General features: G+C 38.9%; 2 protein-coding genes across 4 annotated transcripts in view; one reads left to right on the top strand and one right to left on the bottom strand.

The window, feature by feature from the left end:
• The window catches only part of Cbp53E (Calbindin 53E), a 69322-nt gene that overhangs the window by 33398 nt on the left and 9926 nt on the right, over positions 1 to 25998 (top strand). The window contains exons 3-6 of the mRNA XM_073092015.1: positions 21259 to 21348; positions 21615 to 21701; positions 24170 to 24226; positions 24636 to 24719. Coding sequence (XP_072948116.1) covers positions 21259 to 21348; positions 21615 to 21701; positions 24170 to 24226; positions 24636 to 24719 — 318 coding nt within the window. The remainder of the gene's footprint in view (positions 1 to 21258; positions 21349 to 21614; positions 21702 to 24169; positions 24227 to 24635; positions 24720 to 25998) is intronic.
• Positions 1047 to 25578, bottom strand: LOC140756500 (probable salivary secreted peptide). Of its 3 annotated transcripts, none has more exons than XM_073092013.1 (3): positions 25507 to 25578; positions 11936 to 12060; positions 1047 to 1385 (listed from the first exon to the last, which is right to left on the bottom strand). In XM_073092013.1, exons 2-3 carry the CDS (start codon positions 12058 to 12060, stop codon positions 1154 to 1156), a joined length of 357 nt encoding a protein of 118 aa, XP_072948114.1. In that variant the 5' UTR covers positions 25507 to 25578; the 3' UTR covers positions 1047 to 1153. The 3 variants fall into 3 exon arrangements, with proteins under 3 accessions (XP_072948114.1, XP_072948113.1, XP_072948115.1); XM_073092012.1 differs by having other exon boundaries at positions 25413 to 25549; XM_073092014.1 differs by lacking the exon at positions 25507 to 25578 and adding an exon at positions 15151 to 15184.

Below are 25998 nucleotides of genomic sequence, written 5' to 3'. Positions count from 1 at the left end.
CCCTATTTTGTATGGATTTAGTAAAGAGATCTATCAACGGGAGCAGCCACTATGAAAAAAATTATGAAAGAAAGAAAGAAAGAATAGTACAGTACATAAGTACCTATTTATTGTCATAGATCAGTAAATATTCTTCGCCGCCTTAAAATTGAATGAAGCCACAAACGGCTTATTAGTAAGTTCTTTTTTTGAATTCTTGACAAATAAAAACATTTTTAAAGAAAATTTACGAATAAATAACGAATACTGAGTAATTTACATAATAAATAAATAATTATTTCAAATATTTTAGGGACATTTTATCACGGAGACGTGGCAAAACTTTTTTACGCAACTATTTCAATTCTCAAAACATTTTCTTGTTAGGAGTGAGTAATCTTTACTAATCTATGTCATAGAGGTACATATTTATTCTATAGATCCTTACGACACATCTCTAGATAATTATGAGTACTCAAAGATAATATTGAAGTGTTTGTGTAAATTTTGTAAATATTAGTCATAGCTTGACTAAGATAGTAATTGCGTGTATGTAAATAGTGTTTTGCAATCTCAACTAATGTTATTATTGCGAAAACTTTATTGCTTTTCCACTTTAGTTTATCAAATCAAGCTATTTTGATTAAATATATTTATCATCTATATTCTAGTTGTTGCCCTGTCGTGTGTACCACAGATTAAAACATGATACTTAATGTTCTTTAAAATTCCTCAATATTATAATGTAAATTTTCTACATACATTACTTCTTAAAACAATAAAATTAATCATCATTTTTTATTTCTTAAGAATATCTCTGATTTCACTCATTTATATTTTATTCAATAAATAATTTCATAAATGTATCTACAGATTCAAACTTAACTTAAAATTAAAAAACAAATTATTCACAGACAATAAAAAACAATAATTGTTTACCTTTTATTTATTGCCAAAAGTCTGTATACATCTTATAGAATGCCAATGTTTCACATATTTAAATATTTTTTTAAATATATCTCAAGTTCTTAAAAAAAATCAGAATATGTTGTTTTTTTTAAATGCGTTATAGGGTAAAATTATTTTGTAATAAAGTAGTTAAATCTAAATTTAGTTTTACCTTAACTATATATTTCCATGATGCCTCACATTTCTAACATTTTTTATCTATGGCTTAACGTCCCCAAATATCGATGAGGTAGTAGTACCCATACCCTTTGGCGGACTGTACCCGTAATGTGACATTCTGGTACCCAACCCCACCATACAGCACCCGTACGGAGGCGTACTGGGTATATCCCACCTCGCTAGCGTAGATTGCGGTGATCCTGGTGCTACGGTTGCCACGGAACACCACGTCCTGGTATTGGACACTGTTCGGGATCGCTGGCTGGTATACGTATTGCCTGAAACAATATTTGAATAAAAGTTTTTAATTTTCTTTTAGCGACGACGTCGCTAAGGGTGGACAAAGGGCATAGGATTGGTATAGTTTAGCGTACATCAATTTCCAAGGGTTAAATGTAGAAATAACCCGAGAATAACTAAATAGATAGATTATATAGACAATAATAAACTAGATTTTTTATCCTTTCACTTAAATTAAGATTCTTTGTTATGTTGTCTCCGCCACTAAGACGAACCATATTGAATACCGTGTGAAGTGACAAAAAATCCTTTAAGGATATTATGTTTACCACGCTTTTATTATCTTGGGTTGTATCTATGTATATATGTATGTATGTAACGGAATCTTTGAACTCGATTTTTACCCACTTTGAACGGTCCGATTAATTAAAAATTTTGAACAATATTCAAGAGCCGATGACAATACACGATATTAATAATTTTATCCCATTCTCCTCATCAGGATTGTCAGGAAACAGTATTAACGATTTTTCTTGTGTGTTTTTAGCGTGGTTTTTAGTTTTTAAACTATAATTTATTTAACTTAATAATTTAGTTAAATATGTTTTTGTCTTCTCATTTTCCCTTTTTCTTTATAAAATTGCATTTTATAATATAAACTGCAAATTTTTAATAAGAACATAAGTTCTTAAACGCTTTATAAAGAGACACGCACAATTTTAATCTATGAATCAAAACATCTTTTCTACAATTAGATATCTTTCAAGAACAATAACTTTTTCATTTTCTCAGAACTTTATCGTTCGAACATAACAATCCAAACAATATTATTTGTACATAAAACTCGAAGTGTATTTTCAAGGAAGTCGACAAAATTCACAAAGCTGAACAAACTTCAAGACTCCCGACATTTTCATGTAAATTTTTCACGTTTTATACAACTGTGACAAACAAGCGAGCTGAAAACTTGACGTGGGGGAGAATTAAAGTCTATCTTTATTCACTACTCTGAGTTTTATTATTGTGTACGTTCTGATATTAATAAATTTATTAATTCGAGTTTACTTTATCGAAAATTGACAAATTATAGTAGGCAGAAATCGTTAAATATCTTTGGTAGACAAATCATTGGACAGTTACAGATAATAACACTTTCCCATTCATCCAAAAGTCTTTTTTGGTCCACTGCTGGTCACCACATATCATAAATTCAAGAGATATAGTCCAGCGATTTATGTAGACTTTAACCGAACACAAAAGTTAACCAATATTCAGCGCGGTCCGGACTGGGTGACCAATAAGACCATCAGTGGTAAAACTGGCTAAATATACATGATTTCGGCTTTGAAATTTTATTACGGTATAAATCTTTAAGTAATACTAAAATCATGTGAGCAGAAATTGTATAATTTAGATGTTTGTCACGCGAAAGTTTGAATGGATAGATAGTAATAATAAAGGGCGTAAGAATACCTTCTTCCACTTTCGCACCTAGGCTTAAAAACACTGTGAATTCTAACCCTAAAATGACAACTCTATTTATCTTAATAAAGACAGAAGACTTACTCTTAGTAGACTTAGTATAAAGTGTCTCCAGAGGTTTAGACGAATGAGATTTTAAAAATAAACAGAAAACCGACTCCACGTCACATAAACTCGGAATGGAACGCTACGTCGAGAACACTTGAAAAAAGCTGTGAGGTATCCGGTTTTCGAGGGCTATTTCCGTTGCGTTCTAGAGAACAGATATTCTCTGACACCATATCGAGATAAACAAAAGCCAAATAAACTATCATAATTAAAATATCGGAAAACATTTTTATTTCGTGAATACGTGCATTTCAGAATCTTATTCTTATTTTCATTCTTATAATGCACTTATTTGAAGAATGAGATCGTTCTAGAAGGAATTTTAATTTAAAAAGTATTGGAAAGCACAACTGTGCTTTCCAATACTTTTTAAATTAAAATTAAAGAAATATAACGTTGTGTAAAAAATTCAAGACTTTATTTACTATTATTTAGGGCTCCTTACCCAAAGGGTAACTAGCCAAGTACGAGTCAAACTCGCAAAAGGAGGGTTCCGTACACCGAATTTTCATTTATTGTTTTATATTTCTTATCATGTCAACCATAGGGGAAAATTTATTGCGGTAATTTGAACTATCTATTTATTACAGTTCAATAGATAAAGCAAAAAAAGCATTTCTATCCTCTTTTATATTCAACTTTATTCTAGGTTCAAGAGGGTTAGTAATAGGGTTCGGTTTTTACCCTTTGAGTTTAGAACTATGAGAAAAAGAGAATGAATAAAATGAGAAAAATGAGAAAACACTATTCCTCTTAATAAAGACCATAGATTAGTAAAGATACTTCGCCGCCTTGAAATTGAATGAAGCCACAAATGGCTTATTATCGTAAGTTCTTTTTTTGAATTCTTGACAAATAAAAACATTTTTAGGGAAAATTTACCAATAAATAACTAATACTGCGTAATTTACATGAATTTACATAATAAATAAATTATTATTTCAAATATTTTAGGGATATTTTAGCACGGACTGGCACGTGGCAAAACATTTTTTACGCAAGTATTTCAATTCTCAAAACTGGGCACATTTTCTAGTTAGGAGTGAGTAATCTTTACTAATCTATGACAAAGACATAATATACTTCAAATAGACTTAGTTTACAGTGTTTCCAGAAGTTTCATAGAGAAGTTTAGGCGAATGAGATTTTAAAAATAAACAGAAAACCGACTCCAAGTCACATAAACTCTGAATGGAACGCTACATTTGATTTTTCAAGTGCCGACATTTTTATTTTGTGAATACGTGCATTTCGAAATCTTATTCTTATTTAAATTTTTATAATGCACGTATTTGGAGGATAATATTGTTCTAGTGAATCAATCCCAGATAAGATTAGAGTCACATGAGATGTATTGCCATCCCTGTGGAGTAAGGAACGCCTCGAATAAGTATGTCCCCCTTACCACACCCTTCAAACCAGAATACAGCAGCGCTTAACACTGCTGTTATTAGACAGAAATAGGTGTGGCGGTGATGCCACAAACGATTCTACCACCTACAAAAGTTGCCAATACTATTAGTTTAAGTGTCATTTGTATAAAAAAACTTGTCTAAAACTGTCTTCCCGACCTGATTTAACAATCAATATACTAAGTTAATTAAACTGCGGTCCATTTGGCAACGAGCGGGGTCGGAAGACGATAAATCACACTAATTTGTATCCCTAGACTTGTCTTCATCATGGTAAAACACTTTGAACTATTATTCTATCATCTATCTTCTTACTGATGGATACAGGTCTCATCTTATAATGGGGTGTATCTCGTTTTTATAAATATTATATAAAGAAAGCATAAATGAGTAGCATTTGAGCATGCATTCCACCAGATGGTAAGTGCCTACTGCCGCCCATGGACATCAGTAATCAACCCCGGATAGGATTAGTCCTACCTAAAGTCGGTGTCAGATGCGCTGCTAGCCCTGAGGACTAAGCTGGAACCCATCGAAAAAGTATGTCTCCCTTACCACACCCTTCAAACCGGAACACAGCAGCGCTTAACACTGCTGTTATATGGCAGAAATATGTGTGGCGGTGGTGCCGCCGAAGATGTCGTCCGTTGTCATTATTTTTTCTCAACTATTTACAAATTTAATTATTTACAATATTAACCTAATAAAAGGTACAAAAACATATAAAACAGCTTGTAGATTATGGGTTTTCAAATAAAACTCCAACTTGAATCTTCAGTTCTTTTCTTCTTGTTTTTATTCCGAGGCGTACACATTTTTCCATACAAAAAGGCGAGCTTAAGTACTTATTTTGGGTACCGCAACAGGCGCAGGCTCAGTCAGCAACCGCGTCCTATTGCCGTCCCTTTCTAACATAGCCTGTCTTACTCTTACAATTCTATGCTTACACTCTATTGCTATCCTACTCTTACATATCTATTCTTATTACGTAGGACTTATATCTATTGCAATAAAATGTCTTATTTACATAGTCTTAATTACATACACAAGTTACATTAATCAACATTTACATTTAAATTCTTAGGCCGTTGTCGTCCGTAATATTCTCCCCCCGGCGTAGATTCTTCGAAGCCTCCTCCATCTGAAGGACGGCAAGCTTCGTCGCTGGCCTCTGGAACACACCTCCCTTTGTGCGGACGTCTGCAGACCGGACGATGCCATCAGGTCCCGGGTGAACTCGCTCGACGACTCCTCTCGGCCAGGTATTGCGGGGTAAGGCGTAGTCGACCACAATTACGAGATCGCCTTCCCGCAGTTGTGACGCCTGTGCGTTGGACGGCCCCCGCGGAATGAGCGTAGGCAGGTACTCTCGCAGCCATCGCTGCCAGAACTGGTCCGCCAGTGCCTGCGCCCTTCTCCACGTGCTGCGGTCCGCCTCGGTGCATGGCCCCGTCCGCGGTAGCCCCGTCGATGAGCCGATGAGGAAGTGATTCGGCGTTAGTGCTTCCTCGTCCTCGGGGTCCACGGAGACGTGCGTGAGCGGTCGCGCGTTCACGCTGTACTCGGCCTCGGTGATTAACGTCTGCAGTACCTCTTCTTTTGGCGACTTTTCTTTGAGCGTGGTGCTTAGTGCGGTTTTTACTGAACGCACTAAGCGCTCCCAGGCTCCTCCCATGTGTGGCGCCCCCGGCGGTATGAAACGCCAGTCGGTGTTGTACTGCAGACCGTAGTCCCGTAGTGCTGCGATCCATGCTCCGTATGTATTTCTCAGTTCGACGTCGGCCCCTCTAAAGTTAGTGGCGTTGTCGGAGTATATGACGCGCGGCCAACCCCTTCTGGCGGCCATCCTTCGCAGCGCCATAACAGCTGAGTCCGTAGAGAGCGACTGGACGATCTCTAAATGAATGGCCCTTGTGGTGAGACAGGTAAATAGTGCACACCACCTCTTTTCGTGTCTTCGTCCGATAGTCACCGTTAGGGGCCCGAAATAGTCCACGCCACAATAGGTGAAGGCGCGGTGCCCCGAGTCCAACCTCACTTTAGGTAGGTCTCCTTTCGGTGGTGTCGTCGGAGTCGCCTTGTACACGCGACAGTATTGACACGCTCGTGCTACTTTCTTGACTGTAGGCCTCAAGCGCAGTATGATGAATCGTTGACGGAGCTCGTTGACGACTCGTTCGTTATTCGCGTGTCCCGCCCGGCGATGATAATGCTCGACAAGCAGGTGAGTAAAGGGATGCTGCCCGTCGAGTATTACCGGCTCATTAGAGTGCGTTGTAGAATAGAGCGCACCTATACGGCCTCTTGCGGTTATTAGCCCGTCGTTCAATACTGCGTCGAGCCTTTTAAATTTGCTGTGTCGTTGTAGCGGCTGGTTGTGACTTAACCGCGCTAAGTCTTCGCTGAAGGAGTCCCGCTGCGCGCGTTGAAACCACCGTCGTTCGGCCGCTTCTAAGTGTGACACTTCTAAGTGTAGAGTCTTGTCTCTAGATCGAAGCTTCTCGACGAATAGCTGAGTAAGTGCCGTCGCCCTTATAAGCTTCAGGTAACTGGAGAACCTTCTAATGTCGGGTAATGAGTCGTTGCGGTCCGAGTCCTCTTCTGAGACGGTGTAACACGTCTCCCCGGTCTCTTCACCTTCCCCGTTCTCCGTAGGCCAGTGCTCTTCTGTGGCTCGTAGGAATTGCGGTCCCGTGAACCACCGGTCCCGGCTGTCGATCCCGTCGGTTTGAAGCCTGGTCGCATCGTCGGCTACGTTGAGTGTTGTAGGCACCCATCGCCAATCCTCTGTATGTGTGAGCTCGGCGATCTCAGCTAGGCGATGTGAGACGAACGGCGTGTATTTTTTCGTCTCGTTTCTTATCCACTGAAGGACGGTGCGGGAGTCACTCCAGTATATGACTCGTTTGGGTTTCCAACAGCTGTGCTCCCTGACTATAGTGTTAGCCATTCGTGCCCCGATTAACGCAGCTTGGAGCTCCAGTCTCGGAATGGTTAGTAACTTCAGTGGAGCCACCTTCGCCTTGGCCATTACTTGTATTGTTTCTATGTGATCGCCGTGTGCGATCCTCCAGTAGGCCACCGTAGCGTAGGCTTGCTCGCTTGCGTCGACAAACACGTGTAACTCGATGTGAGTTTCCGGCGTTACGTTGTAGCTATAGCACCGCGGTATTGCTAGTGCTGAGACATCTGGGAGTCGCCTTATCCACTCGTCGAATAGGTTAGCGTCTTCAGATGGCAATTCCTGGTCCCAATCAACCTTCTTGAGCCACAAGCGTTGTAATATCATCTTGCCGACGATCGTATATTGACTGATAAGCCCCAGTGGGTCGTACACCGACATAACCGCGCTTAGGGTTTCGCGTTTAGTCGGTGCTCTCAACCGCAGTCTGACCTCATCGGGAACCCTCTTGATGTCAGTGTTGAAGGTGAGGGTGTCGGAGCTCGGGTCCCAGCGCAGCCCCAATGTCTTTTCCTTCTGGTGTGCTGCTAACTTTACATTCGCGCTTTCAGACTTCTTATCTTCGGGTATGCTAGCTAAAACTCTCTTGCTATTTGAGTTCCATCTTCTTAAGTTGAAGTCCGCTTGTTGATGGATGTAGGTAACTTCGTTCACCATTTTAATAGCCTCCTCTTCAGATGGGAAACTGTCTAGGTAATCGTCCATGTAGTGTCGCTCCTTGACCGCCGTGGCCGCCTCTGGGTATTTACTTTCATAGTCGACGGCGTTGCGGTTTCTTACGCTGTGAGCGAGGTATGGCGAACTGCTGGCTCCGAATATCATGGAGACCATTTTAAATCTTCTCGGAGGGTCCGTAGGCTTGTCCCTCCATAAAAACATCTGTGCCGGTTGGTCCTCGGGTCTGATTTTAACCCTAAGGAACATTTCTTCGATGTCCGCTGTGACGGCGATTCTCTTTTCTCTGAACCCGAACAATATTCTTGTGAGTGAAGCTAGTAGGTCGGGTCCTTCTAGTAGGAAGTCATTGAGACAGACTCCCTTCACCTTAGCCGCCGCGTCGAAGACCATTCTAACTTTTCCCGGCTTGTTGTGATTGGTGACGGCGAAGTGCGGCAGGAACCATTTTACGTTGCTATCCCTTTCGCTGCCGTCGCATTGCACCGCGTAACCCTTTTGTATAAGGTTAGCGATCTGAGCCGCGTATTCCTTTTTAAACGCCGGCTCCTTAGTCATCCTCTTCTCGAGCGTGTGTAGTCTCTTAAGGGCAGACTCGTAGCTATCTGGGAACGTGGGGTTATCTATCTTCCAGGGCAGACCCACTTCGAAGTGGCCGTCCTTTCTTGTGGCGGTCGCTTCGAAAATGTCGTTGGCTCTCTTCTCATGCTTATTAATTTTTTCTTTAGTCGATACGCCAAGCGAGTCCACGTCGAAATGTGACTCGACGAGCTTCTGTAGTTGGACGTCGCTCGCGCAGATGTGAAGTACGGCCGCCTGGTCTTGATAAATCGATTTCCTGGGTACCGACCCGTGCAGTACCCATCCCAACTTCGTTCTCGACGCGGCGGGTTCATTTCTCTTGCCGGCGCGCAGCTGTCGCGATATTATTAGATGCCAGTTGTCGGCACCTATCAATATGCGAGGTCGAGCTTCTCCCTTACTGATGCTATCTTGTACAACTCGCAGGTGCTTGTGCCGTTCTAAGTTGTGCGGTACGCGTTGGTGATGTAGCTGTAGTCCTTTTACTGTGCGGGCTGTCACTAAGTAGGCTTCTTGTTCGTGTACCCCTTTGACACGAACCTTGACCGCTTCGCTGTCGATCCTTCTCTGATCGTTAATACCCCTTATGTTCAGAGGTCGATTCGGTCCGCCGTTAGTAAGTTGCTTCGCTAATTCTTCGTCTATTAGCGTCACAGTAGACCCTTCGTCTAGGAGGGCGTACGTATTTACCTCCCCCCGTGGACCGCTGAGTTTCACCTCGCAGGTTTTGAGCAGTACTGATGTAATAGGCGACCTCCTTGTCGTGACGCTCATTACTAGCGCGGCTGCTTCGTCTTCCCTGCCGTCGTCCGGAGTGCTCACTGTAGTCGTAGACTCCGTTACTTTTTCTTTATGTAGTAGCGCGTGATGTTGGTAGGTACATCCGTGGACTCCGCAGGCCTTGGCTTTGCATGTGAACCTGCTGTGCTTCCTTTTCATGCATTTGAAGCACATCTTGTTGTCCTTTGCCCACTTCCATCGCTCGTTGACGTCGAGTGCTTTGAGTTTATCGCACTCAGTAGTGTAGTGTCCCCCAGTTGGACACATGAAGCATTTTCTTTCTTCCGGTTGACTTTCCCCCGCAGTGTATACGCCCTTGGTAGCAACCCGCTTTGGTGCTACTTCTCTTCTGACGGGTACCGGAACGCTTCGCTTCGTTGTGTGGGTGTACCTTATCATAAGGTCCGCTTCGGCCATTAAAAACTCGGAGAGTACTATCATTTCATTATCTTCCATGATGCGTGCTTCGTTATTGGCTGCGTACTCCGCCCATTTGCTTATGAGATGAGGACTCAGTTTGTCCATTACGTCTCGAACGAGTAGCGGGTTTCGTAGGTAGCCTCTTCTATCTATACTTTTTATCGTATAGACAATATTTTGAATCTTCACCGCGAACTCATACAGATCGGTGCTCGCGCTCCCTAATTTCGGGATCTTTTTGAGCTCTTCCATGGCCCGATCTATTATGAATTCCGGTCTTCCATATTTCATCTCTAATGTGCGCATGATGATATCTGGGTTAGATGCGGTGAATAGCTGTGACAGCACGGTTTCTCTCGCTTCCCCTCGCAGGCTGTTTCGCAGTCGAAGGAGATTTTCCGTTGGAGAGAACTTAAAGAGTCTTGTAGAATCTTCCATGGCGGCCTTATACGGTAGCCACTCGGCGACGGCTCCCGTGAATATAGGTAGTTCCGCTGTTTGGCGAGGCAACGGTCTTGAGGCGACTAGTTTTTCTAAGGTGTCGGCTAGCCGTTGAATGCCTTGGAATTTCGCGTTCTCCCCCCGTTGCTTACTAACGGGAGGGCGAACCTCTTCCGGTTCTTCCCTGTATTTCGTCGCCGTTGGTTGTTCCATGCTTCTATCCACCCAGTCTTGTACCCTTTCGTTGCATGAGCTCGCCGCATATTCAGATTCGGCTTCGATTGCAGTCATTTCGGCGGCTAATCTCGATTTGATTAGCTTTTCTTTCATAAGTAGCCGCTTCTCTTCTATAGCTGCGAGTTCTTTCTCCGCTTCGTATTGTGCCATCTTCATACGTGCGTCGATGCTTCGCTTTGAAGTGTTACTGCGAGCGGTGTGTGCCGGCGACGTAGGTCTCCGCACCGGCGATGTAGGTCTCCGCACCGGCGATGAAGTTTCACGCCTTGGTGGCGTGCTAGCTGGTCGTGCAGGTGGCCCCATGACGGACGTCCGCGTTGACGTCGCTGGTGCTGTCTCTCTCGCCCCTTCTGGCGGAGAGTGCTCCATCCTTTTTTCTTGGGAATTTCCTGCGACCGTCGACGGCGACTGCGGAGAATCTTCATAAATTCGGTGTAGCGATGGCCCTGGCGCACCCTTAGCGCCCGGGGCTGCTTCTGACTCGCTGTACCCCGATTCGGAGCGAACACGACCCCTTGTGTTCATTGCGATCGGCGTATTCATCTTGAGTCTTCTTTAAATCCGGCTTCTCGAAGGACCAATGTAGATTATGGGTTTTCAAATAAAACTCCAACTTGAATCTTCAGTTCTTTTCTTCTTGTTTTTATTCCGAGGCGTACACATTTTTCCATACAAAAAGGCGAGCTTAAGTACTTATTTTGGGTACCGCAACAGGCGCAGGCTCAGTCAGCAACCGCGTCCTATTGCCGTCCCTTTCTAACATAGCCTGTCTTACTCTTACAATTCTATGCTTACACTTTATTGCTATCCTACTCTTACATATCTATTCTTATTACGTAGGACTTATATCTATTGCAATAAAATGTCTTATTTACATAGTCTTAATTACATACACAAGTTACATTAATCAACATTTACATTTAAATTCTTAGGCCGTTGTCGTCCGTAATACAGCTTATAAAAATACTTATTTTAATTAAAACAACATCCTCTTTTTCTAATGTAACCGACCTTATGAAGACTACGATAGTATCAGGATTTAATTACAGATATCCACAGGCGGTATTTACCATCAGGTGGTCTACATACTCATATACTACATCTAAGTCATAATAATTATAGTTTAAAAACTAAAAACCTCGCTAAAATCGCACAAGGACCGTAAACAGTTAATCCTGATTCCTGACGATCCTGATGAGGAGAATGGGATAAAATTATTAAAATCGTGTATTGTCATCGGTTCTTGATAATTGTTCAAAATTTTAAATTATTCGGACAGTTCAAAGTGGTAAAAATATTCAAAGATTCCGTTACATACATACATAAAGGCAAGCTAATAAAAGCGTGGTAAAAAACAAATTTAGTATGTAACAGGTACTCACGATACGCGGTTTTCTATTTTCTTTATTTTCATTTCTCTAAAATGTCTCAATTTCGCGATAATTTTAGTCTAAAATCATACAATATATCATAAGGCAAGTTTTCTCACCTGAACAACAGCTTATCAGAAGAACTGGTGAAACCAAGGTTCACATTGGCCGGTCCCTTCACCACTGCAGTGTTGGTCACCACCGCCAACGCCAGCACCACACTTAGAGCCAAGATGGACTTCATCTGTCAACAGCGTATTTAATATATATAACTATCTATATATTATTATCTAACAATTATTAAACCAAAAATCTGACTTTTTAAAAATTTAGACGAATCCAACGACACCTCATATGTTAAAAGCGGTCAAGCCGTTTGGGCGGTAGGCTGTACCAAACTGGAGCCCCTCCGCCCAGCTTAGCTTGACGCTCGCCACATCGTCTGGTATTTACGACGGTATGCGACCACACATATTGTCGTCCTTCCCGGGGTTTCTTACTGGACGGTTCGCTGGAGCTCTTACTCTTGCCGCCCGCAACCCCGGAAGCCCCCTTTTAGTCGCCTCTTACGACAGGCAGGGGATACCGTAGCCCTATTATAGTCCCGGAACTACAGGGACAAGTATAGTTAGACCTAGAAGTCCGTCACACCAATTCCTAGCGCAAAGCAGTATTGTGTTTCGATAGAAGAGCATGACTTATATTATATGGGTTGACTTATATATGACCGTTTTAGTCCTCAGGACTGTCCTCGGGACATCTGTGGTCATCTTCAAGTTCATCCTATTCTTAATGCAATTGGAAATTAGGCGGAAACCTATAATCAATCCAGGGTACAATTAGTCTTAGATCATAGATTAGTTGTACTTTGACTTCTATACTAAATTGGAACGCCTTGTGTGACTTTCGCCCCCCTTACAACACCCTCCAAATCACAGCAGAAAAACACCATTTAATTGTTTGAAAGCAGAAATAAGTACGGCGGTGATACCTCTGGGCTCTAACCTCGATGTCTGTCTTCGTAACGGCTGAACCAATTTCGACAGAACTTCACTGGAAGTTATTTAATGTTAAGGAATAACTTAGGCTTTTTATTTCAGATAGCTAATTATTTTTCTCTTATTAGGTATCGTGCAAAACGCATTTTTAAATTCGTGAAATAGCGTTATAGACCAGGGTCGATATGTTTTTGAAACCAAAAAAAATTACAATAGAATGAAACCCATTGGAAAAGGAGGGGAATATGATCAAAATGAAAGGAAAAATAAATTACGGTCGATCCGAGTTCGGGAAGTGGGAGGGGGTGAGTTTTTAAGGGTAAAAAATGGTTTATCTTGATTTCCGGCTAAACTAGACGTCCTATGCGAAAAAGTTCAATGGCAAAGTTGTAGGTAATAAAAAGATCTACAACTTTTGTATTTGCAATTTTTTCACATAACCTCAAAATTTGGGTGAAAAATTCAAAAAACCAAGTTTTTGGTTTTTTAGTTATATCTTATTCAAAAAATTTTTTATTTTTACGAAATTTGGTGAAAACTTACCATATTATGTCCCAAATACACTGTAATTTATTTGATTAAAAATATTTATTTTTTCGCCTTATTTTCACTTAATATCAAAAAAGCACCCTAATTTTCAATCGAAAATTCTGACGTCAAAATATCAGCTTTTTTCAAAAAGTTTGGGGGCTTTTTGTTCGTTGAAATATCTACTTTCTGATGGTGTAAAAAAAATATACATTACTATAGGAAATGTTCTCAGAAAATGCAAAAAATGGAAAAAAACCCAATTGTATTTATTGTCGATTCTCTTCTTGCTAGACTCCACTAAACGATTCAAAGCTGATTTTTTTATTTCATACACTTGCTTGTCATCTGACTTATTGCAGATTATACAAACAGATCCACCCATACTGATAATCAGAAAAGACAAAATTAAATTAATAATGCCTTCAAAGTTTTATCATGAGTATAACTAAATTTGTTTGTATAAAATAAACGAAATTACTATTTTTTATTGTTGTACTAAAATATCATTCAATTTTAATTTTTTAGGTTATGTTATGTTAAACATACTATTTATGAAAGAAAATATTACTATTTTTATTTTAAAGTTGATTAATATAGATTTAAATACACATTGTATTTACCTTGCTATGTAGATTCCAAACGATTTTTTGAATAAAGTAAATTTCTCACAATTCACTTAGAGTAACTGAGCCTGCACGTGTATTTTTAAAAACGATGTTGTATACTGCTCTGTATCTCGAATACTGGCTAACGGTTTTTACAGCTGCTACGAAATAGCAGGTATGTAGTAAGGCCCAGACCCTCCTAGGTCCGTCCCCACTTCTCTATGAAATAACTTACAATGGGCTAAAATTTACCGTAGGTCACTCAGGTATATAAATTATCTTAAAACAGCAGTAAATAGACATCTACATATATTATTTAAATAAGATTCTACAACTTTTTCAAAATATTGTAGATGTCTTATTAAATATTAACTTTATTAACTTATTTGTTTGTTAATTATTGAAGTATATTTTAATTTGCAACTTTTTCATTTATCAATAAAACATGAAATCTTACGTTTTTTGAGTAATTAAAGTGTAAATTTTAATAAATACCTCAAAATTGTACATAATGATAAAAAAAAATTTTTCGAATTTGGGTTTTTTTCAATTTTTTGCATTTTCTGAGAACATTTCCTATAGTAATGTATATTTTTTTTTACACCATCAGAAAGTAGATATTTCAACGAACAAAAAGCCCCCAAACTTTTTGAAAAAAGCTGATATTTTGACGTCAGAATTTTCGATTGAAAATTAGGGTGCTTTTTTGATATTAAGTGAAAATAAGGCGAAAAAATAAATATTTTTAATCAAATAAATTACAGTGTATTTGGGACATAATAAGGTAAGTTTTCACCAAATTTCGTAAAAACAAAAAAAAAATTGAATAAGATATAAATAAAAAACCAAAAACTTGGTTTTTTGAATTTTTCACCCAAATTTTGAGGTTATGTGAAAAAATTGCAAATACAAAAGTTGTAGATCTTTTTATTACCTACAACTTTGCCATTGAACTTTTTCGCATAGGACGTGTAGTTTAGCCGGAAATCAAGATAAACCATTTTTTACCCTTAAAAACTCACCCCCTCCCACTTCCCGAACTCGGATCGACCGTAATTTATTTTTCCTTTCATTTTGATCATATTCCCCTCCTTTTCCAATGGGTTTCATTCTATTGTGATTTTTTTGCATTTTTTACCATTTTTAAAGGCTTCGGCACTGGTCTATTAAAAATATGATAATAAATAAGAAAAATCTCACCTTCGTACAAACACTTCAAAGGCACAGTTTAAACTGTCAAGTTTCTAAGATAATATAAAATGACCGAGACAATATTTATATACATCCACCTGACTGATAACTGATAAGACATATCATTCGTGGAAAGAGGACACTTACGTTCAAGTGGTTCCGGTAAAAGTACGTCTTTTGACGGGTTTAAACAGGATAATGTATCTGATGATAATGATAATGATAATAGTGTCTGTTTAATGAGTTATGTATTAAGTTTAAGGGAGACATTTTTTTTTATAATATAGGAGTAGCAGACGAGCATGCAGTCCCCATGAGAATTGGCTACTGCTAACAGCCCTAGATAGGATTACATATTCCTACCCGAGGTCAACTACAGATGCGCCGCTACCCGTGAGGACTAAGCTGGAACGCCTCGGAAAAGTATGTCTCCCTTAACACACCCTTCAAACTAGAACACAGAAGCGCTTAAAAGTACTGTTATTATGCAGAAATAGATGTGGTGATAGTGCCGCCGGATTCGAACCACAAAGTGTTCTACCACCTTAAAATACGGCAATAGTTATTGTCGTTCACTATTGCCATTTTTTGTTGTCGAGTGTCGTTGACTATTAAACATCATATATTGACGTTGTGTATTTCTAGCATTAGTCGAGCAATTTTTGGATTTGGGTGGATGCTTGCTGGCTTATATATGAGACGACTGTCTTATTCCTCAGCAGTCGTATCTTCTCAAGAAATCTTCGCAGAGGCGGCGTAAGGCGTGGGCAACGTGGGCGGCTGCCCACGGTCTCGCGACGCCTCGCGCCTCTAGCGGTTAACGAAAAAAAAAGATCGCCGGAATGAACCGATCATTAACTTTTTGACCAGGGTCCTCCATTCCACTTTCCGTTCGGCCTCCGACGACCTGTCCACTGCTTACATTGTATTGTGGTAGAGGGCCCCCCAAAATGCATTTTGCCCACATTCAATCTTGGTCTTACGCCGCCACTGCACCTTTGCTCGATTTAAGATTGAATCCCTGTTCTATTTATTTATTTGTTTATTTATAACATAACATGTAATTAGCAGGCTTAACCTAAACATTACGTGTGCTCCAGAATACTTTACATACATTTATAAATCTTGTAAGGTTGTCATGAAATATGACAACATCGGGCATCTGTAAAAGCAGGCGATTGATTAGAGCAGGCGCAGCGCAGTGTGGTGCGGCTGCTGTGCGGCGCGTGCGCAACAAACGTTCTGCCAACAGACGGCCAGGCCTTCTACCTCCATACCCTCCGCATATACTGCATCGGAACCTCTATACCACTTTTAGCAAGTGCAAGGGGATTATCAATTTTGTTATTAAGAAACAGATAGAACTATGGAATTTATATGGAATTAGTTAGAGTCAATATGCGACAGTGACTTACCATCGCAAAACTGCATGTTCATTTTCTACTTAAATCTTATCAAAAAGTACTCAAGCAACAAAACAATTAGCTAAGTCCAGCGTTGTTCGAATCATAAAAGTTAACAAATGACATTGCAATTTTATGTTTATTGTTATATACAGTGTGACAGCGGGTTGGCGGCGATCCAGCGTGCGACCATGCTCGCCTTGGGTATTACATCTGATAAACGGAGCTAGAGTTAATCTTTAAACTAGGTTTACCTAATATTGAAGGTGGTAAAACCTTTTGTGGTTCGACTCCGGCGGCACCACCGCCACACTTATTTCTGCTTAATAACAACGAAACTATTTACGTTTTCTACAAACGCTTTCTACACTCACAGCCCCACACTAGGATTCCCTGTGTCGTGCGTCCCATGGACACACATAGACAAACACAAACACCCAGACCCAGAACCAGAAATCTAAATTCATAATTTAGATATCTGTCTGGCCGGCGATCGAACCCGGGACCCTCTGCGCGTCAGACCGGTATGGTGACTGCTCCGCCACGCTGGTCGTCCAATAACAGCAGATAAGCGCTGCTGTATTCTGGTTTGAAGGATCTGGTTGAAGGTTTGTAGTTCACCGCTGGTCAAGTGCAAATTGATATACTTACGTCACACACCCTTGCGAACCTTTTTTTAGTATAAAGTTACTAGGCTATCAGTGCTTTCTATCAATCGATAATCAGTGTTTAATTAGTGCCTGTTTACTTTAAGCGTTAGAGGAAGTATAGTTTTCTTATACGTAAAGGTACAGGTAGAATAAAATCAATAATTCAAAGTTGTTTCCATTATCCAAATACAGGTACTTACAATTTTAAAGTATCGGTTGTCATACATGTGGGCGCGCCGGTAGGTAGATCTACAGTGGTATTTCGATTCAACTAATTTAACCAATATTTATAAAAATATAGTTAAAATAATTAAATGAATAAGCGTTAATGCCACCATAGTAACAATAACACCCAAGCAAAACACCAAACAGTTCAGAGCACCACCGTGCCGTGCCCACTATTGGACAACTTCTGATCTGTTGACAGTTGCGCGCCCCTTTTTTATACCATGATACAGGTAGCCAATTGTTAATACGGAGCGGTAGTTCGAAATTAATATCATGTGATTTTAAAAACGGAATATTTATATATGAAATGAAGCATTCTCCCACATACATACTCCTTATTCATGGTATAAATTATAGCAAAATGGATTATTTTAATCTTTTCATAGGTCACATTTTGCAACATATATGTTTGCTATGGCAAAATAACCGCTTTTTAATAAATGTATATGAGAGAAAATAAACGGTACTTAAAACAAAAAGATGTATTTTTGGTCTGTCTGTTTGTTCCTACTTTGAAAGCTTTGAAACTGCTGGACCGATTTTAACTGGACTTTTACTGGCAGTTAAAATATCACTTCTTTCCAAGAATAATGGCACAACTCAAAATTATTTTTTCTGCTAAACATACAATTTATTCCCAAATATTTTCTATTTGAATGTGTCCTAACAGTACTGTGGTTATATACATAACTATTTATAATTGTATTTATCATTATTTTAATTCTCATTTAAATAAAAGATTTCGAAACAAAAACATTGATTAATTTTAAAGTGGTTCTCCTGGAAAATTGCTTTTTTTACTTGTACCATTATTCTTGCAAAGAAGCGTTATGTTATAAGAAATAACTTGGTCTACTTAAATTTTACAAAAAGGGCGATAAGAAGAGTTTAGAAAAAGGGGAATTAAGGTGCCTCGTAAAAAAAACCTACGAAATCCAAGTACACTACACTTTAAACGGAGGTAAATCCTCGGGGCATAGTTTATAAATAAAACAATGGTGGTAGAACCCTTTGTACTTCGACTCCGGCGGCACCACCGCTACACTTATTTCTGCCTCATAACAGCAGTGTTAGGCGCTGCTGTGTTCCGTTTTGAAGGGTGTGGCAAGGGAGACATACTTTTCCGAGGCGTTCCAGCTTAGTCTTCAGGGTATAGCGGCGCATCTGTGGCCGACCTCAGGTAGGAATATCTAATCCTATCTGTGGTTGGTTACAAATGTCTATCGGCGGCAGTAGCCACTTACCATCAGGTGGACTGCATGCTCGTCTGCTACTCCTATATTATTAAAAAAATGGCTTACAAGAGATTATGAAAAGTTGTCCCTTAGTTACAAAGGTTTGTGTCCGTAATTTTATATTTCACACAAATTTTGCATTTTCAACGCTTCGTCGGCTCGTTGCTACGTAATTAAAAGTAGTTTTACGCTTGAAAGGGTTTAATCAATGTAGTGTATAATTTAAGTAATATATGAACGTATAAAAGGTTTAATTACCGTCTTAAATTTAAGGTTCAAAGGGCGAAAGGTGGTAATAGGCTTGAGGGTAGTAGAACCGTTTGTGGTTCGATCCGCGGCACCACCGCCACACCTATTTCTGCCTCGTAAAGCAGTGTTAATCGCTGCTGTCTTCTGCTTTAAAGGTAAGGCTTGTGGTAAGGGAGACGTACTATTCCGAGGCGTTCCAGCTTAGGAGTAGCAGCGCATCTGTGGCCGACCTCAGGTAGGAAAACCTTATCCTATATGGGATTCATTACAAATGTCCATGGGCAGTAGCCACTTACCATCTGGTGGACTGCATGCTCGTCTGCTATTCCTATATTATTATATAAAAAAATATATTCATAAGGATGAATAATGTCAGGCATCTAGATGTAAAACGGCAAATGCAATATGAATTAAGTCATATTGCCCCAGCAATATTTCAGAAACAAATCTAAGTATGTCTATAGTATATTTTGCCATTGGCATTTGACACACGTACATATTATAAATACGTATAAACCAGTAGCGACACATTTAACTACAAATTAGTGAATTCTTACAACTAATTCATGTAAATATTTTTCAAGCTCAGAATGTCGTTATAGGGTCGGTATATATATGACGGAAAATTCAGTTTCAATAATTAATTTGTGTATAAAAAAATTTTTTAACAAAAAATACAACCGACTTCAATACAAATTACAATTTTTTTTCACCCTTTTTAGTGATGACATAACATTTATATTAATACAATATAAAATTGTATAGACGTGATCTGAATTAAGGTAAGGTCTGAATTTACATTGATTGGAACCGCCCGCTCGCAGGGCGCTGCCGCGCCCTGCTCGCTTAGTTTTATATTGTCTTATATGTTCTAACCTAACCTAACTAAATAGTCAATGATGAACTGGCTTTGCAATTTCATTAGAACCGACACCAAATATCTTCAAACACAACTCAATTATTCCCATCGGTTGAAGAGTTACATATTTTGTCTCCGAGCCACATTATCAGACCCTTAAATAGTCAATGATGAACTGGCTTTGCAATTTCGTTAGAACCTACATCAAATATCTTCAAACACAACTCAATTAATCCCATCGGTTGAGGAGTTACAAATCTTGTCTCCGAGCCACATTATCAGACCCTTAAATAGTCAATGATGAACTGGCTTTGCAATTTCATTAGAACCTACACCAAATATCTTCAATTATACTCTATTATACCCATCGGTTAACTCAATTATACTCATCGGTTAAGGAGTTATATATTTTGTCTCCACAACCCACTCTGATCCTCATCATATTTAAATGGGACCAACTTGTAGCAATTTTCCACACACGAAATTAAAGGCATTAAAATAGGTTCATAAACGGCGAAGTTATGGCTGTTATATTTACATGGGTGGAGGAGTTCCCCTCATTTTCTCCAGAACCCATTGATGGATCCTAACCATATTTAAATGGGACCAACTTCCAGCTCGTCTCTACACAATAAAAAAATAATTATTAAAATCGGTCCACTAACGGCGGAGTAATTAGTGTACATACATAGAAAAAAAAAAAAAAAGATACCGGCCGAATTGATAACCACCTCCTTTTTGAAGTCGGTTAACAACATATAAAATACTATTCTAAAATGTTAACTTTCCATAATCCAAACTGCTAGTCGGCTCTGAAGTTGTTGCGAGCAGGTGTAGTCATACAATTTGCTATGGCGACGCGATTCATTTCTATATTCAGAGCAGACTAGCAGTTTTGCGCGGACTATACCTATTTACGTATCTGTGTTATATACAGGCTACACTAAAAATTCTAAAAGAGTGAACCGATTTTCCACTGAAAGGTAACACCCACTAGACCGTACCGTTAACAAACAGAATTCGTTTGTTGTGTATCGTCCATTCTTTGCACAGCCACGCTGCCATAAAACTGGAAACTCCTCACAACTGCGAGAGACTATGTCAATTATTAATATTCAACCTATCAAATTTCGATCGTTTATGGACAAAATAGATAGATTGGTAGTTTATTAATAATTAATAGGCAGACCATACTCTATCATGCTGCTCCTAGATTGATGGAAAAAGTATATAGTGCCCATCACGCAATGGATTGGATGTTCTCTAGCAATAAAGTCTTCCACAAATTTTATCAACTGCTATCTAATTATAACAACCAGAACAGAAGCCTTAACGTGTCCTCTCAATCACAGAAGCGCGCATGAAACTAGCGGTGATCCAACTTCCGTGCGTTCGACATTGCTTAACTGTACATCGGTCGAGATCTACCCAGTCTATCGCTGGGCTACGTGGTTCTCAATGTACTGTATTCTTAATGGTTGACTTTGTTACAGGCTGTCTCAGACGCGATGCTGGTGGAGTTGAAAGCGTGCTTCATGGAGGCATATGATGATAATCAGGACGGCAAAATCGACATTCGAGAGGTAATCGCTTAGTGTCTTCTTTAGTAAATGCAACATGTTTCAACATCGGCAATCGATGATTTAGTTGCTTTTCAGTAGTTCAATGCAGCGATCTATTGCAACGCATAATTGAACGCGGATCGCAGCTACTTTTGGACCCTTGATGTAGCAGTTGAACGCTAAAACGCTGTAGCATTACGCAAACGGAACGCTGTTGCCACAACGTATATCGATGCTAAAAGTCTTCTGACTGGGGCTATACCTCATATGTTTTTCTTTTGTTTCAGTTAGCGCAACTGTTGCCAATGGAGGAAAATTTCCTTCTTCTCTTCAGATTCGATAACCCGTTGGAATCTAGTGTGGAATTCATGAAGGTAAAATATTTTTGGTTTTGTACTATTTATTTGGTTTGGGTGTGGTGGGGAGACATACTTTTCCGAGACATTTCAGCTTTATCCTGAGGGGTAGGGGCGCATCTGTAGTCGATCTCAGGGAGGAATCTAATCCTATCTGGAGATAATTATAAATATCCATGGGTGGCGGTAGCCACTTACCAACAGGTGGACTGCATGCTCGTCTGCTTCTCCTATATTCTATTAAAAAATCTCCTATCCAGTCTTAAAGGAGGTCGAATTCTACAGGCAGAAGACATTTTTGAAAGTAATAGGACTCTCCGTTTTGTAGTTCCTTGGGTTTAGCGTGTACTATGTGTTCTAATTTCAATGATATATGTCAGATACATGAGGCGTTCCAGTCTAGTTCGCAATCAACGTCAACGTCAATCAAAGAGGTGTCAGGTCCGATTTCTATACTATTGAAATTGGTTACAGGCATTATTATTGGCAGAGACCATTTAATATAAGTCCATGGTACGAGGACGATGTTATTGTCATATTTATTTTTGTACATTGCAATGCGTGTGTGCTGATTTCAGTTAAAAGTGTAATAAGGAATACCTATACTTGATGATGCGTTCCAACTTGATCATTTATTTATTTATTTATATATTTAGACTTACATGTTTGACTATGATTAAATACTAAACCTTAAAATATGTTTTACATGATTTTAATTACAGATAAATACAACAAACTTTTTTTTTTCTTTTTATAATATAGGAGAAGCAGACGAGCATGCAGTCCACCTGATGGTAAGTGGCTACTGCCGCTCATGGACATCTGTAATCAATCCCAGATAGGAATAGATATTCCTACCTGAGGTCGGTCACAGATGCGCCGCTACCTCTGAGGACTAAGCTGGAACGCCTCGGAAAAGTATGTCTCCCGTACCACACCCTTCAAACCGGAACACAGCAGCAACTAACACTGCTGTTATGAGGCAGAAATAGGTGTGGCGGTGGTGCCGCCGGAGCCGAACCACAAAGGGTTCTACCACCTTCTCAAACTTTAGCAACGTGCATTACTAACTAACAACTAACATTAATATATATCGGTTTAATATAATATAATATAATTTAATCATCGTCAACAACGCCTAGTCTAGTCTGAAGCAGTTCTTGCATTTTTGAAAAAAAAGGTGTTGATTCGGTCTAACTTACATCTGATACGACAATCTCAGTCCCCGTTAGTATCAACGCATCTAAGCCGACCTGAACTAGAGCACCTCCTATCCTATCTGGGGTTGATTATAGATGTCCATGCGCTGCAAAGGCTATCAGCTGCATTGGATGTACGTTTGCTGTATCTACAATACTTATCAAAATCTCGGGCTAATCCTATGTAACCTTGGTATTGCCCTTATATGTTTTCTTTATCCCTACATATAACCCTTGTAAAGTCGTTACATGTACTAAAACATGTTACATGCTCGTATAAACTTACTACATCTTAAATGTAAATTAAATCCATTACTGTTTGAATTACGGGATTGTTCCCAGCTCCTCATCTGAATAATCCACGAAATAGTCCATAACTCAGATTAACGTATTATAACGTTATTAGATTTATGGAAAGCTCATCAAATTATAATGTTGTGGCAAGATAGGAATAATCAATATGCTTATAATGATTATAAATGTGTTTGTTTGGTATACGTTTTTTTGCTTCATGGGTATACGACTATTAATAGTAACTAGTGCTGGATCAGAGGTCCAATTTTGATAATAACCATAGGGAGGCATACTTTTCCGAGGCGTTCCAGCTTAGTCCTCAGGGGTAGCGGCGCATCTGTGGCCGACCTCAGGTAGATATATCTAATCCTATCTGGAGTTGATTACAGATGTCCATGAACGGCAGTAGCCACTTACCATCAGGTGGATTGCATGCTCGTCTGCTACTCCTATATTTTATAAAAAAAATAAACAAAATACATGACATTCCTTTTTTTTGTTGATAATATATAAGTAGCATAGCATGTTGATAATTTTGTCTATAGCTACGAAACACAAACTAAGCTACAAAACAAATACTTATTTAATGAGAAGAAATTACGGCTGCTTAAAAAATATTAACTGAAAAAGGAAGTAGGTAAACTTTTTTTGTATATATAAAGCACCAAGGGAGTAGTAAGGTACTTTATATTAATTACAATCTAGCCTAATTTAAGACTGAGTAATTCTACGCTAACTTAAACTGCTAAATAATCATATAATGAAGGTGGCGTCCTCTGACACTGCACTTCTTTGTCTTATCAAATAAGGGAGTAGACACATTGTTCTTGTGTTGTATAATGTTCACTTATAACTATTTCACTAACACTACACTGTATCATATCACTAACTCAAAGGGTTTAGTCCGTTAAGTAGGTAAACTGTCACAATAATTGAGACGACTGTCACAAAATCCTACATGTTTCCTAGTAAAATATTCTATCTCATTTTCAGATTTGGCGTGAATATGATACTGATGGCAGCGGGTATATCGAAGCCGACGAGTTGAAGGTAATACTTAATATTATTGTGGCATATGTACTATTTTGTAACCATTACCGGGATATGGATGCAGCGTGTGAAATCAGGAAAAGTAAAAACCATAAAATTATCATATTGCATCATATCACAGTGGCAATATGATAATTCATGTTCATATTGCATTTGAATGTTACGGTACTTTTGGGAGTAGAAAGATCATTTAAAGTCATATTGCATTATCCGGGCAATATTATGATTCTTAATAATCATATTGCATTTGAATGTAGCAGTAGTTTTGAGAACAGACAAACCTTCAGGCAATATGGTAGGTATATCTTGTTCATATTGTCAATTATCAGGTCGATTTTTTTTAACCTGTTGCCATAAGACAAACTCTCGTAAATTTATTTATGAAATATCTAATACAAAATACTTCCAGAACTTTCTCCGTGACCTTCTTAAAGAAGCGAAAAAGATAAATGACGTCTCGGAGGACAAACTGATCGAGTACACTGACACTATGGTAAGAAATTATTATATTGTATACATTATTATATTGCTAAGAAATTATAATTATTGGTTTTGTGACTTCACGCTACTCGTCAAGAGATGGCGCCAGGAAGTCTGAATCACGCTGTCGAAGTTTTCTCAACATCTTGCATATATAAAGCTCCGAACTGAGACTGTCGGAGCCGCTCCCCGGGCATGATCACCTAGCCCGACGGGCGATCTCCCTTTGCCAAAGTTTAATTAATTTAAAGCGTGTGTGTACGTGTGGGTTGGTATGTCTTTATGTGTGTTATTGGCTGTAATGGTCTCATGGAATTAAATTTAATATTTAATTAGTTAAGCTATATTTTCTTGAATGTAAATTAATTACAATAGCTTTATATACGTCCAATTGTGTATAGATACATAGCTCGTATGTAGAAACTTTATTTATTTTATTCATAGATAAAAGTTAAAAGTTAGATGTACGGTTATACTTAACGTAGCTACAAATAGATATTGTGGTAATACTTAATTAAAATTATAATAAATCATCATTTAAAAGATGTGTGTTATGGAGTTTCTTTCGCCGCTTGTTCTTCATAACGAAACACTTAGTAAATTGGTGGTAGATTTAATGACATTCAAAAAGTGCTCTGCAAAAACCCTCTTTTGAATAAAAAAAATGATTTCATTTTGATTTGATTTGATAATAAATTTCACTTACTGTATTCGACAAATCCCAAAATTCTTCAAAACTAGATTCCTTAGATACCACGCGATTAAAAAAAAACCTGGATATTAATATTTACTAAACTTACTTCTACTTCTTCCAACAACTCCTAGATCTGCACTAACTCTGTGAATCACACTACACGGACTCCATTTCATCTGTTTCTCCCTATTGGTTTAGTAAATAACTCCTATTGTTTTAGAAATGCACGCGATTCTTACAACGTAGTACATACCTAATAAGGACATTTTTTATAGGAACGACACGACACGGCAACGACACGACAGACGTAATTTTTAAATAGACACCTCAATTGTACGCATAGTCCGCATAAAACTGCTAGTCCGCTCTGAATACAGAAATGAATCGCGTCGCCATAGCAAATTGTATGACCATACCTGCTCGCAACAACTTCAAAGCGGACTAGCTGTTTCGCGCGGACTATACTTTGCGTATTAAAAGGGAGCAAAGCTCCTAAAGATATTTTTATTTATGGACAATTGGTATTACTGTTCATTATTGTTTATTTCTTCAATACGGATTCTTCGTTTAATTTGACTGCTAGTACTGACTATTTCTA

Source organism: Epargyreus clarus, unplaced genomic scaffold (genome assembly GCF_041222505.1).
Source record: "Epargyreus clarus isolate Ecla_fem2 unplaced genomic scaffold, WU_Ecla_fem_2.2 ptg000035l, whole genome shotgun sequence".
NCBI lineage: Eukaryota > Metazoa > Arthropoda > Insecta > Lepidoptera > Hesperiidae > Epargyreus > Epargyreus clarus.
This window is presented reverse-complemented; position numbering and strand designations above follow the sequence as displayed.